Source organism: Cetorhinus maximus, chromosome 10 (assembly GCF_964194155.1).
Source record: "Cetorhinus maximus chromosome 10, sCetMax3.hap1.1, whole genome shotgun sequence".
NCBI classification, from domain to species: Eukaryota; Metazoa; Chordata; class Chondrichthyes; order Lamniformes; family Cetorhinidae; genus Cetorhinus; species Cetorhinus maximus.
In genome coordinates, this window is record NC_135888.1 from 107244504 (window position 1) to 107259453 (window position 14950).

General features: G+C 42.6%; 1 protein-coding gene and 1 long non-coding RNA gene across 19 annotated transcripts in view; one reads left to right on the forward strand and one right to left on the reverse strand.

Moving 5' to 3' along the window:
• Positions 1 to 11839, forward strand: part of LOC144685930 (uncharacterized) — a 64974-nt gene extending 53135 nt beyond the window's left edge. For both annotated transcript variants that reach the window (XR_013577815.1, XR_013577817.1), the window contains 2 exons: positions 4770 to 5025; positions 11412 to 11839. This is a non-coding gene — a long non-coding RNA (uncharacterized LOC144685930). The remainder of the gene's footprint in view (positions 1 to 4769; positions 5026 to 11411) is intronic.
• tcf7 (transcription factor 7) overlaps positions 1 to 14950 on the reverse strand; it is a 196527-nt gene that overhangs the window by 51974 nt on the left and 129603 nt on the right. For all 17 annotated transcript variants that reach the window (XM_078550961.1, XM_078550958.1, XM_078550963.1 and 14 more), the window contains one exon: positions 3670 to 3802. In XM_078550961.1, the coding sequence (XP_078407087.1) occupies positions 3670 to 3802 (133 nt within the window). The remainder of the gene's footprint in view (positions 1 to 3669; positions 3803 to 14950) is intronic.

A 14950-nucleotide genomic window follows, 5' to 3' on the forward strand; every position in this document is an offset into this window, starting at 1 on the left:
CATGTGGAGGATCCCAAAACGGTCCGCAAGATTGAGTTACTACACCAAGAAGAAGTTCAGCCATGCTTCTTGGGTGTGAACAAATATCTCAGGCTTTCTTTTTGGAATGCTGACATCTCAGTAAATAGTCACCTCACCAATCTCAAATTAGACACGGGAGCCAGTGTGGTGGTCCTCACAGATAAGGAACTGTGACTGAAAGATCTTTGGCTATGAACAACAGACACACCATTCTATGGCTCTGGAGGAATCTGACTTTTGGTCATAAGTATGCTCGTATGTTCAAATATGATCCTAGAACCACTCTGGTATGGCGACAAGCAAATATTCAAAATTTTGTATGTCATCTGAAACCAATCCTTGTCTCTCTTAAGCAGGGATGCCTATGTTGCCCTTAACCTCCTGAAAATGGCAGAAGACGTCAAAACAATCTCTGTTGTCATCTACATGGAAATGCAAGTCCATCAGTGAAGAGACTCTCGACCGGGACTTCAGCTCTGAATTATCTTCACTCGTTACAGAGCTGGCTTGTCCAATTCCCTTGCGGGTGGCAAAAGGTCCTCTTTGGTTAGACCGGCCAAACCTTCAGATAAGTACCACCATACTTTGAACAGAAGACACACATGAGAGTGACTTGCAACAGAACGATAAGCCCCAACCTCAGGCTCGAATGGTTGCTGTCACACAACTGGGGGACAACGGGGCAACGAAACTGCATTTTCCAGCAGACGCTCACAGTAGCAAGGCAATGCTGGAGCAGGAGAATAGCGACAATCAACTCACCAGAGCACACCTCAGTGAGGTGCCAGGGCACATGAACAAACACAGTTTCACGATGAATGCCAAACTGCAGGCTGAGCTCATGGATGAGGAATATCCAAACAGAATGGAGATGCACCATCAACTCTCAGATATATCATGGTGGACCCCATGGAAAAAGAAAATCAGTGTTCATACTATGAAGGAACGGAATGAACACTCCATCTGGAAGGAACAGGACAAACCTATGGTGTCCGAACAAAGCAGATGGGTTGTTGATTAAAAAAAGGTTCAACTCCAAGGAGTGCAGAAAGCAAATCAGATGTAGACAACCAAGTGCCAGAAACACAGAAAACTGTAATTTCAACTCCAAGCAAACAAAGCTTGCTCAAAGCAACAGAGCCTACCACTCCTCCAAATATGACCAGAACGCGACCTGGAAGAATTGTCAAGCCTCCAGACCGTCAGAATTTGTAAAGTTAGAGACTTGGATGGGGCAGGAGGGAGATGGGGTAGCATGGAAAGAAGGATTGTAAATATGTTGGTAAAAGCTGTGGGGAGGTGTAGCATAAGGGTGTTCGGCATAGCAAGGGTTAATGGCGGACTGGAGAGCTTTATCGCCCACATTATGATGTAGAGAGACATCTGGCAGTAGACAGGAGACAGAGTTGTATGGAGAGAGTCAAGGACAAGTCAGCATGAAGCTACTGCTTAGTCAGAGCTATACTTTGTACATAGGTAAATATGGCTAGGATTTTCCGGCCCCGTGGCGGGCGGGATTTGCCACGGGCGAGGTGGTGCCCCAGCTAGGAGTCTATTGACTTTTGGTGGGACCAGAAGATCCCAGCAATGGGGGGGGGGATGCGGAAAATCCCGCCCTATGTGTTAATAAATATTGCTATTCAAACTTACAAGCCTCCGAACCACTTAGTGAGACCTACTGAAAAAACCCTTACAACATCCCCAAATCTCCACATTCCCCTCCACCCCCACTCCACTGCCAATTTCCGGCAGGTGACCTTTACACCCGTTCAGAACAGCAGGATAAAGTGGAAGAAATGTGGAAGGTTAAACCACTGTCTGACACCCAGTGCTAGTTTCACACATAAAGATGCTGGCATTTATTTTTGTGAGTCTACCTCGCTTTCTGCCAAGTAGACAGAATTCAAATCATGTCATACAAGTTTGGTGTTACAAATGAACATCAAAATAATGGAGGAATGCAAAGAGAAAGGCTCAATACATTGAATGTAAGTTTGGGTGCAGACTGAAAGTTCCCTCTGATACAAACTGCGGCAGCAAGGTTCCAACAAAGTTTTCAGAGCAAACTCCAAGTTCTACCACAAACTAAATTTGACCACAAAGCCCCCAAACGTGATGACACAACTTCTTTTAAGTAGCACAGACTCCAAAGCTCAGTCTCACATTGACCTGACTTGACATTTAGATATTACTCATAATGTAAAGATCACTTTGCCTTTTCACTGTTATTTCCGGTCAAATCCCTGACACAAGTATACCACAATCGCACATTTCGTTAATTAATTTACATGCCTTTAGTTTGCTTGGGAAGGAAAAGGTTAAACCGCTGTCTGACACCCAGTGCTAGTTTCATGCATAAAGATTTTTGTCAAGGTTAATTTGGAAAAATAATTTCTGAGCAAGTTCTTTCATGGCTCTCATGGACTCGTGTTCTAAATTTTGGGGTCAGTCCTTCACCCATGGGACTAGTGTGCATTATAGGCTGTTTTACCATAGGTCAGATGTTTCCCACAAGTGTGCATTTTTCAATAGGAATTGCTAGCTGATAGACTGGGAAATGTTTCTTCTTCCTAGCCGGAGAACTTTAGGATCAATTACTGGCATCCAGCTGAGATCAGTTAGCTCAGCAATTACCAGGGATGGTAAACCTTCTGATTTGTATGGCTTAACAAGACACTGCAATGCACTCATTAAGAATCTTTAGGAGCTTTTTATCTCATTGACTGATAAAGGGACTGCACTGAGAATTTTTCAGCAAGGTTTGGGAGAAAGAGGCTCAGTTAGTGCAATAACTAACATTAACTCTCTGGTTTGCATGTTCTGGTAGATTGTTACCTTCAGTTGCAACTTTTCTGAATGCAGCTTTATTTTCTGCCTTCACTGCTGGTTTGACTTCTTGTTTGAAGCAGATCACTGACAAAATGGTTTGCAAAAGCTTTGCAGGAATGTGAATTGCTCCTTTAAAGCAGGAGGATTTTTGGGAGAAGGTAATAAGAGCTGGCAAGCAGGAAACTCTTTGTAAACACAGTGTACAGAGTTTTACTTCAAGAAGTTTGCTTGAGTCAGAATAATTTGACAGCTTGTCCACTGCTCTTTCAATCAATGTGCTTCTATTCATTGAAATTGAAGCAGACCATTGTAGAAGTTTAGTCATTTCTTTTTTCTTGCAATGTATTGCCCAGCTCTATTTTGTCACACTGCTGCCTTGTGCATGAGGATGGGTGGCATCTTGCAGACAGCTGTCAATGCCATCTGTAGCCAGTTGCAACAAAATGCTGGGGTCTGCTCAGTCGTGATATTCACTTCCAATCTACTCCTGTTTTGCTAGGGAGGATAGCAAGATACAGCTCCAACTTAGTACTGAATGGTGTGGATCAAACTGCAATTGCCCACACTCCATGGTTCTATAATGCTCCAAGGTTCAGTGTCACTGTGTCTCAGCAGGGATATAATATACAGATGGATAGCAGCTTCCTCCCCTGAATTTTCTGTATACTTGACAAAGATTACAAACTGCCCCTCTCCACTCAAGTGGATCTGAACTTGGCTCTTTTTCTCTGTGTGTTAAATATGTTACCACTGCAGCTGTCATTTTATTAGCAGAATTAACATGCTGGAAATGAATGACACAATGACAATCAGGAGTACCTGTTTTCTGGTTGATTTCAGCTGGAAGGTGCGGTGAGTGGGAACTGGGAGCAAAGTGCTCATTGCTGTAGGAGATGAGAGGCGTGAGGGGATGGACTGCATGGGATGGCTGCACCACAGGAACCTTGTTTGACTGAAAGAGAAAAGAATAAATGATTTAGAAATTCAGTCTCTTCATTGGGCTTATTTTGACATAATGCACCAACACCTCAGTGACTTGGGAACACAGCGATGCTCATTGTCATTACAGTAATACGTATTATTTACACAGCACTCGATTTTGTTTTAAAACTGCTTTTTCTACTCTGCCTTGTCAAATACTCCCATGTGACATGACATGCATTAGATATTGTACAAAGTTCCTTCTACAATGAGTTGCTATTAGATGAAGTAAATGGGACCTTAAAACACCATCATAGACCTGTTAGGCTGACTGGCCTGTTTCTGTGCTGTAAATTCAATCTAATACTCTGTCCCATAAAAACTCCTGGAATTATGGTAAATCTCCTTGACCCTGTCCTAACATAATTCCTTAACCCTAACTTTAGAAGTGTAAGATAAAGCAGTGGATTGTGCTTGCTAAGGAGCAGTCTGAGACTGTCCCAAATTCACTTCGCACACACACACAACTTTCCCATCAGTATTGGCTTGATTCAAAGCCAGATGTGAAAAGGAGATTTTCAATGTTCCAGTGTGTTTTATGGTTCAGCCCAAATAAACTGAAAAATTTTAACATCAGCTTAGTTCAATTCTGGTGTGAGGCATACAGTCATTTTTCATTTGTGGAGCAGGGAGCACCTCATCTACCCTTTGAATGGATGGGGAAACAAGGATATACTTTTACTTGCATGTGTCACATTGAGAGAGTTGGACAGAGTTCCACGAGGAAAGACATATTGAGGCTGCAGCTAATAATGTACATCAACCTATATAAGCAATATACCTTGTGAATGCATTTGTGTTTAGTACTTCCTTACTTTGTGTTTATTAATTTGTTTAATAGTTAATGTATGTTTGTTCTTTCCAAAGGTGCCTCGCTGATAAAGCCTGAGGTTTTCTAACTACAAACTCATTGGTCCCAAAACCATTTTTTGTTTCAGCTGATTTCTCCCTGTTTTTGGACTCAAATTCATCGACAAATATAATCTGAACACCAGAACGGCCAGTTAAAATCCAGCTTCCATTGCTCTCAGCGTTTAAGAAACTTGGATCATGTCCACTCTGCCATCTTTCAATGAAAACAAGCTTAATATGTGACAGCCTTTAGAAGAATGCAAAGTCAATTTGTTGCTTTCTTGAATGCAGGTCGTGTGTTCAAACTGCCTATAGGAAGTGGAATCTTGTGCCCTCCCTATGGTGAGTTTGCTGGTGGGAGGGCATTTAATCAGGTGGGATGGCATCCTGCCACCTTCCCGCCTCCACCTCGATTAAGTTTGGAAAGGCAATCAATGCCCACTTATGGGGTATTAACCCAGCAGTGGGTGGGAGCTGAGGTGTGCTTGCCATGCAGGGAGCATGACAAGTAAACCCTGGTATGTTTTTTTAGACTCCTGGGAGAGGTGTGGAGGTGGGGGGGGGTCTCTCGCTATCCCCTTCCTGCCTTTACTGTGCCTGGGATTCCTCTATTCGAGGCCTCAGGTGGGTGTAGTGCTGGCAGCAGCCACCACCTCCCCGGTGGCATCACTGAGTACAGAAGAGCTGTCGGCCTCTGATTGGCCTGCACACTCAGTGGTTAGGACTTTTGCCCCTGGGGTCGTTGACCCAGGACAAGGCCCGCTGCTGGCCTGTTAAGTGCCTGAGTGGCACAAGATGTGGTCCCTTCTTGAAAAGAGGTGACAAGAGAGTCTCACCAGCTCTCTGGGTGGCAGCCGAGATCTCTATCACCACCAGAAGATTCCCTCAATGTTCCAAATATAGCTCACTAATGTACTGTATTAGATTGCAATTTATTTCATAGAACTTTGGAGTCTCCTAATTGGTTAAGGTAGTGAGTAATTGAGCCATATAAACTAAGAGAGCCCTGGGTTAAATCTTGGTTGAACGTGGATTAAGGTTGGTTGTAGAAGTGCCAAAGAATTTGGCCTCAGCGTCCTGAATTAGGAAGTCAGCAAATGTTTTGTTCCCATTGTGCTCGCAGATCTACATTGATCTTGATTAAGCAATATTTCAATTTTAAAATTTTCATTCTGGTTTTCAAATTACCTCCATGACCTCGCTCCACCCTATTTCTGTAATTCCCCCCAGCCCTAGGTATCTGCACTCACCTAATTCTGGCCTTTTAAGCATCCCAATTTTAGTTACTCTACCACTGGTGGCCTGCCTTCAACTATCTAGGCCCTAAGGTCTAGAATTCTCTCCCGAAACCTCTCCAAACTGTTTCTTTCTCTCCTCTTTTAAGATGCTCCTTAAAATCTTTTTTGATGAATCTTTTGGCCAACTGTCCTAATATCTCCTTATGTGGCTTGTAGCACTCCTGTGAAGCGCCTTGGAATGTTTTATTAAATTGCAAATGCTATATAAGTACAAGTTGTTTTGTTGTTGGACTGCATGTGACTGGATGTTGGAGAAAGACAGGATAGGCTTCAGTGCATTGGCCACTGATGTTAAATAGTTTGTGACACTCTCAGGCTCACACATGGCAAAATGTCGTTTGGGTGCGATATTAGAAGGTGACCAATGCCCTTGTGATTGTACCGCAGCAAGGAGTCAAGGAGAAAAGGATAAGACAAGGGGAGAAAATTGGCAAAAGAGAAAAAGAAAATGCATGCCCTTGAGATACATTTTAAAATGTGATTAACCTTGTTGACAGCAACTTCACATTGACTGGAAATTTCAGTGGATGTTCGATAATCACATCCAAATTCTTTTCCTGTTCCATTTTTGCTAATGGACATCCCTTCATCATATACGCACTTCATGTTTCCTCTTCCCATTCACATAAACTTACATTCATGTCCATTAAAATCCATCTTAGGCAATCTGCTTAATTGGTCCAGATCCCTTTAAATATGATCAATCTCTCCATTCGCCATACCTGGTTACTTAGCTTAATGCCACCAGCAAATTTAAAAACGTTTATTATTATACAAGAAAGGCACTTCTCGATATCAGCATGACAGCTGGCCATTTGACACAGTTCTCTGTAAAACATCTCTAGTCTCGGCCCCTTCTCCCAGTCAAACCTTTCCTCCCATCATCTTCTGCTTTACTTCGCCAGTTTTCCATCCAGTTAGCTAATTTGCCAATAATTTCATCAACCTTACAGAATCTATCATCTTTGCCATCCTGTTCTGAAGATAATTACGCCTGCTAGGATATACTTCCACGATGGCTGGGGAAATGAGGATTGGAGGGTGGGGTGGGGTCGACAGGGCTCTGGTACTTTGCCCACGATCACTGTTTTTCATGTCTGAGTGGGGACAATGTTTATGTGTGGGCTATTTGATAAAGCTAAAAAAGAATTACTGGGATAATTGCAGTGGGGATTGGTGCTTTGTGGTCCAGTAGCTAAGAATGCTTGGATGTGGGTTCACAGCCATAATCCCTGCACACGTTAAGTTCCTGATCTCAGCAATGCCATTGTGGAAAAATGTTGAGATGGTGGAGCGAGAATCACCTCAGAAGCAGAAGGCTGTGACATTGCTCAGATGGCTTTCAATGTGACTTTCAGTGACAGTTTATGCATGCGCAGAAAGATTTCAAGATGGACTGATGTCACTATCATTAAATCAGTAACTGTATATCAAATTCAGTTATAATCATAATACAGCCAAGCTTCTGGTGGAGAGGGGTGTTTATTTTCCTCTTTTCTTTCAAGAATATTTGGCTGAAAGCCAAATTTTTCTTGTTTGTTTGCAGTTTTTTTTGCCTGCTGCACTTATCTTGTATCAAAGTCATTCTTTCATATGAATACAAAACTATTGCTTTGATCTACCATTTGGGAACAAACGCTGAATTCATCGATACTGAGTTTGTGAAACTGATTTGAAACAAACAAATATTTTAAGGGAGATCCTGTGTTGCCATTGACAGGCTTCACAAGAAGTTATATCCCCATTGTTTGCAAATGCAAAACAGAAAGGGCTCAAAAATTTGCCAGTCTTTCAGCCAAGGCATAAATATCAGCATCTGCCTACTGGGAACCTCTGTCGATGGCCTGTTGAACTTTCCTGGGCTGGAGAGGTTCCCTTGTTTAAATAATCCTGATATGTAGCCGTGCCACTAGAGCAATCACAAATACCCATCAGGTGGGGGTAGGTCACCTGCTCTGTTGGGAGTGCAGGACCTCTGACAAATAAACATAAAAAAATTGACCTTTTATTGGCTGGTCAAAAGAGTCGCCTTCTAGAAAATGTAACGCGGGCCTTGCTGGTATAGGTTGCTGGGGAATGGAGGGGAGGGAGGGGCTTCTAGGAGGTGACTGTAGAGGGTCAGCATCATGAAGGAGTGTTACCCCTGAATTCACAAAATCACCTTTTGATCTGAATATCTCCTGTTTTTATGTGGCCTTTGCATGATCCCTTTAAGCACTGAGGAGTCTAGCAACCATTGCAGGGCACATACTTCACCCACTGGTACGAGAGTTGAAAACGGTGTCTTACAACTGGCATGGTGTTTCAATTTGCATAGACACTTAGGCTCCTGTCTTCTTCAGTTGGGAATGCTGTCCACCCACCCCCCCTATTTCCAGGCTCATGAATTTGGGAATTTTCTTTCCCTAATTTTTGCCCATTGCCTGCAGTTTTTCCAGTTTAAACAGTTGATCATCTTCCCATGGTTCTGTTAATGCTTCTCGTTTTAATAAGGCCAATTTTGAACAAAATTAAGCTATCATCCTCCATTTTTAACATCAAATTGCCAACACTCTGCTGCTCAGTCAGCTCTTGACGCTTTCCTCTACCTGCATTCCTTTCTAAAATACCTTTCCTTATTTCTTTTTCCTGACAATTTTCTACTGCTGCTCCTGAAAGTGTTGAGGGTAAAGCTTGCCTTGGGCAATAACAAAGAGCCAAGCCATTTGAAACCTGCCTGACTATATTTTAAATTGATGTCGAGGGAAAAGGGAATCATTTGCGTGTAAAACAAGTTGCCGATTTGTTTTTGCCCATTATTCGTTCCAGACAAAAATCAATTTCACTCCTGTTGACCCACTGCTGTCTAGAGCTCCATGGGCCTCCTTGGTACTTTACCCAAATGTTTATTAATCATGTGTAAAACTTAAAATCATGTGGAAAAGGGGGTGAAACCAGGTTAGATGCTCCGTTTTCCGCAGCAGGGATTATTACTGGCCACTCCTCTCCCTCCCTGTTTCCCCGGCAGGGACTATAGTTGGCCTAACCTTCCTCAATAATCACATATAAATGTAGCTGGAGACATGGGGTCTGAGTGCCTGGCACACTTTCCTTCTATTCTAGCTTCTTACCACCACTCTCTATGACTGCCTGGTGGCAGGCGGCCATGGGTAGCCTCTGGGCTAGTGGCAGTAAGATCCTGTCATTTTTCAATGGAAGCAGAAAGCTTCACTAAAACCTCCTCTCCCCCAAAACCTTACCTCTTGCTTCCTTGTCAGATTTCTTCTATTCTCTTTGGATTGCATCTGCTTCTTTTGGTGTTTCAATTCCGTTCTGATGTGCAACCAGGATTTTCCTCTTTGGCAGCATCAAGCTCCTTTTGGCACAAGGATCCCACCAGGATCCAGTCCTTCATTACAAATAACCTCTGACCCAGGAAAATGGAGAGATCTATGGGTCAGATGGTTGTCCCGCCCTCATTTACTTGGCCAGAAAAGGAAGATCCAGACCATAGTGCTATTGATCATGGTGGGCATCAGAACTGAATTTAATTATGAGCTTCCAGTGGTGTTACTGTATTGTGATCAAAAGCTGGGTACTCCAGTTAATTTTTCCCCGACCTAGGATCTACTATAGTGCATCTACTGCACTCTTGGCTGAGTAATTAACTCAGCATAAATCAGGAATAAGAAAAAAATAGCTTGCATTTAGATAATGTCTTTCATGTTCACAAACTGTTTGAGCTGCTCCACAGCCAATGGAGGGAGCACTGTTGGAGTGTAGTCACTGTTGTAAGGTAGGCAAATATAGCAACAAATTTCATATGGCATGTCTCATATTAAGGAATGAGATAAATGATCTGATCATCTATTTTAGAGGTGTTGATTGAGTGATAAATGCTGCCCAAGACACCAAGTAAGCCCAGGCTCTGTATTGAATAGTGCTTGAAATATTTTACATCCATCTGATGGTAGATGGAGTCTTGAGTTTAACATTTCATCTGAAAGACTGATTGAGCTTTAAGAAAGTCATTGAATGGACCTTTCTGTCTTTTTGTCTCTTCTGTTTTCTACTCTTTCTGCTGAGATCCTAAATGAGCTATATTGCTGAATAGGGTTAGGTGAATGATCCACTCTCCAACCTTCCACAGTACCAGTGCACAGTGGTTAGCCACCAGAGAAATAACCGGGGATGACTCTGGAAGATGTTTCAAATTGCCTGCCTATAGATGTAGGGGTGGTAAAAGATCCAGATGGGAGGCGAAGAGAATCAGAGAGATGTCAGGATCTGGAACTCTTGACCTGAAATGGCGGTAGAAGCTGATTCCATCAATAATTTTAAAATAGAGTTGGACAGTTACTTAAGGATGAGGATTTTACAGGGTTCTGGACAAAAAGTACAGATGTAGGGCTATAAGTACCACTGCCCTTTCACAGATCCAGTACTGGCATGATGGGCCGTATGGCTTCCTTCTGTGCTGTAAGTTTCTATGATCCTATTTCTATGATTCCATGAAACACCTAGTGCTTCACTCAGAATGCTCCGCAGGATTTGAAATGTGTAACTCAGTGAGTAGGAGCATCATCTAGCTGCTCAAAGCTATGTTTTACCACGCCAAGGAACACCACTTGTAGGTCACCCACTTCTAATGATTAAAAAGAACCATGTTGTTATTCCACCAATCTCAAAAAAAAGAAGTCGCTTAAGGCAGGAAGCTAATTTTTCAATTAATGGGATCAGTATCTAATGTACCTCAGTCAACAGCGATAGCTTTTGGTTTCAGTTTGCAGCCTGTTTGCTTTTTATGTACTTTGGAACTGACTTCAATGAGTTTTTCCCATGTGCTCACATGAAAGCAATTGGCTCATGCTTTAATTATCCATTTGAAACCACTTCAAGAGGCTATTTTAAAATAGATCATTTTGAAATGGTTTTGCACTGGGTTTGTACAGCTTGTTATGAATTAGCCTGGAAATATTAGTGGGTACCGAGCCTAAGAAGTACAAAACCCATGCTGGATTGGAAAAAGTAATTGTTTCAGTGGTTTCCATGTAAAAAATAGTGTTGATTTTATTCTGGGACTACAGTGAACATGGAGAGTATGCAATATGATGAAACCTATAATTTCAATGACTCGTAGTTACATTATATTTTAACATGTCTGAGTAATATGGGCTTTTTAAGGCTTAGCCTCAGTTTTGGAGGAATACGATGGATTGCTGCACCTTTGTTGCTGCTCAGCAGTAAGTTGCTTGTTTCATTTGTTTGGAAATCAAATAGGGACATATTCAATTGAAAGCAAAATACAGCATTTGCATTTACAGCTCCAGCAATCCATGATTTAATGAATAACAGCCCCAACAATTAACACTTTTTACTTAGCTTCAGAAAAACTGTTATAGACTGTTCTGATTGGACTAAAACCTTAACTCTATTTCCCTCTCTTCACAGATGCTGCCAACATTTTCTGTTTTTTTTTCAGGTTACCAGCATCAGCAGTGTTTTGCTTTAGTTACAGGCTGTTGTCACTATTAGCTGTACAGAATGATCAAATTAAAGCAGATGTTCACGCAGTGAGATGAATGCCAAGTTTAAAGTGACACTGTTTTCATGTAGTAAAGCATACAGACCATGAAGACTCCAGACTGGAACCTTTAGCTCAGATGGAGGAAGACACCATATACTGTAGATGCTGCAGTGCCTAGCTCTTGAGTAATTGGAAACTTTTCATTAGGAACGGTGAAACTCTTTAAAATATCCCAATGCTAATTTTTAAAATGGCCTCACTCGTGCCCTGTAAAACCTGCTACTTCATGAATATCCTAATTGTGCTGATTTTATAGATTTACTGAAAAGAAATTCCCTCCAAATTAACTTTATGTGAAAATGAAAGTGAACCATTCAGAACAAAGGATAGCCTTAGAATTAGAACCAGCAAGCACTCTCTTTCTGTCAAGATAACAATATTCAATTCCCACAAAATGACAGAGCTTAACATGTGTAAATCATGATAATAAAAGAGAAAATTCTTCATGGTTTCCCTCAAGGAGTGAAGATTCAGTCTGCTGTGGAATAATCAAATATTCTGGAACTTATTTGTGAGTAGAAAAGCGTTGGCTTCTTTGGGCTGGATTTTCACTGCATTGGGAAGACTCTGCGGACCTTTAAAATAGCGGACGGGACCTGGATGCGGACCCCATTCCCGACAGATAAATTTTTTCTGGCAGAGGAAAGGGCGTGGTTCACACAGGAAGGAAACCTGAACTCAGCAGGGCCATTTGAATTCAGTGCTGAGTTCAAACAGACCCCATTTTGGCTCTTCCAAAGTCTTTGATGTGGAGTCAGAATAGAAGTTGGTTTGTTTTTATAAGAGATTAACCACTTGAGGAGATTTAAAAGCATTGAAAGGGCTTTAAGAATGGGAGGTTTTTTTCACTATCAAGCGTGCAGGAGTGAGAACTGTATTAGATTGTCGGATTGTTTTTTTCATCTCCTCATGGCTCCTTAGGTCTGCCCATGGTGGATGCTGGGTGAATAGCTATGGAGTTGGCATGGAGGGTATGGGGGATATGGGAGGTGGGTGGGAGTTGAGGGAGTCTGAGCGGTGAAGGCTACAGGTCCTAAGAACTTCTAAAACAGCTGCGAGGAAATCTCAGGAAACCAAGGCGGATCTTCTAAGCAGCCCGTCTCTGTACTCGCTCACCACTGTGGCTGCCTTTGCTCTGCTTCCAGGATTGGTGGGTCTACCTCTAACCTGCACCCGCTCCCCTGGAGTGAAAATTGCATGCTTTAGAGTACTTTTTACAGAGGCAGGTCCAATGGGTTGTGAAATTTCCCAACTTGAGCTTCCCATCTCAGCAGCCAAAATCCTGCCCTTTGATTTTGATTTTTTTACATGTTAATTTAATGCTGTAAAAGTCTGTCCCCCCCCACCGCCCCCACCCCCGTTTCACAGTAATTGCACAGATCTGTAAACACTGAGGCTCTCTTTTTAAAAAAAGTCTGCTCGTTAACACCTTTATTGAATAGGAAGGCTTAACATTAGGGTGCCTTTTAAAAACAAGTCTCACCACCACAGCAATTTCTAAAGCAGCTTTGAAATAAGTTTTCCTTTAAAAAATCAAACAATCGCAAACAATTATACTTACATTTATATTGTGCCTGATCATATATTTTTTAAAAGCTCTTCATGCAATGAATTACTTTTTGATATGTAATTGCTCTTGTCATTCCTTGTCAATTTGAGGATTCATATTCCCCTCCAACTGCTCTAAAAGCTGCAATGGTCATCATTTCAATTCAGTGCATCGATTCAGCTTTCTGCTGTTAGAGCTGCTCCAAGCTGATTCCCACAACCATGTTATCAGCAAATTCATTGTTTAGAAAAATATATTTAAACAGATCAACAAAACATGGATAGACATAGACAAAAGTATTCTATGGCTTCTCCAGAGCAGCAATTCTAAATATTACAATTGTAGCCGGGATCATCCATTCTGACTTCTTGAGCATCCCTAATTTTAATCGCTCCACCATTGGCAACTGTGCAAGGCTGTAAGCTCTAGAAGCTCCCTGAACCTCCTGGCCTCTCTACTTCTCTTTCCTCCTTAAATCCTTCCTCTGTGGCCAAGCTTTTGATCATCTGTCCTGATATCTCCTCGGTCAGGATTTTAAGGATGGCGTGTCTTCCTTTCCTGCCATCTTAGGAGTCTGTGGCAATGATACTGGTTGCCCTGCAACCATTTAATGCTAGCGTTATCTGGCAGCTCTCTAGTCCCAGCAGCACCAGAAGCTGCAGTGTAAAGACTAGGACTGCAAGCAGTCCCCAGGGTCCAAGTCCTGGGAGTCCAGGACCAGATAAGCGTGGGGCATCTCAGGGCTGGGTGGGGAGCGGAGGTGAGACCTGAGTGGTTGGGCAGAGGAGGGGGTGGGGCTATTGGTGGAGAGGCTGGGGGGGAAGGAGCACACGGAGGAGCCAGACCTTTTGTGGAGGCAAGTGCCTGATGTTGAAAGGAGGCCATTGATAGAGGTGTTCCCCCATCATCAGATACATGGGAACACTACCACCTGGAAGTTCCCTTCAAGCCACTCACCATCTTGACTTAGACCTTCCTTCACTGTCACTGGGTCAAAATCCTAGAACTCCCTCCCTAACAGCACTTTGGGTGTACCTACGCCACAGGGACTGCAGCGGTTCAAGAAGGCAGCTCACCACCACCTTCTCAAGGGCAATGAAGGATAGGAAAAAGATTCTGGTCTAGCCAGCGACACCGACATCCCATAAATGCATTTTAAAAATCCACTCGAGGCCTAAACAGGGTCACTTTTTGAGCTTCCCCTGTGCCAATGAATTCCTCTGGTGAGCCTGAAAATTGAGGCTGGATGAGAAAAAACCTTAAATGGTCTTTGATTGGCCACTTTAAGGCCTCAACTGGGGCAATGGCGGGCAGGCTGGCCTTGGCCTCACCCGTCCCACCGTAAAATTGTGGGGACATTGGGGTGGACAGGAGCCTATCTGATAGAAGACTATCCGAGGAATTTTAAGGCCAACTCCCGCCTACAAACCCGTCAGCGAGGGAATGTAAAATTCTGCCCCTATGTGGCTTAGTGTTCTCCTATGCGCTCATATGAAGTGTCTTGGGATGCTTTTCTATGCTAAACGTTGTTGAAATAATGACCTAGAAACAAAGACTTGCATTTGAATCGCATCATACATGATCTCAAAACATCCCAAAGTGCTTCAGAGTCAATGAAGCACTTAAGTCACTGTTGTAATATAAGAAATGCAGCAGTCAATTTACGCACAGCAGCGTCTTAGTAACACCAATGAGAAATGACCAAATCATCTGTGTTTTGGGGGTCAGTTGAGGGATAAATATTGAGCAGATCCAAAGGGAGAGCTTCAGAGCACTTCTTCAAAAGAGTGCCACAGGTTTTTTTTAACATCAACTTAAAAGGGCCTTAGTTTATTATCTCATTTCAAAGACGAC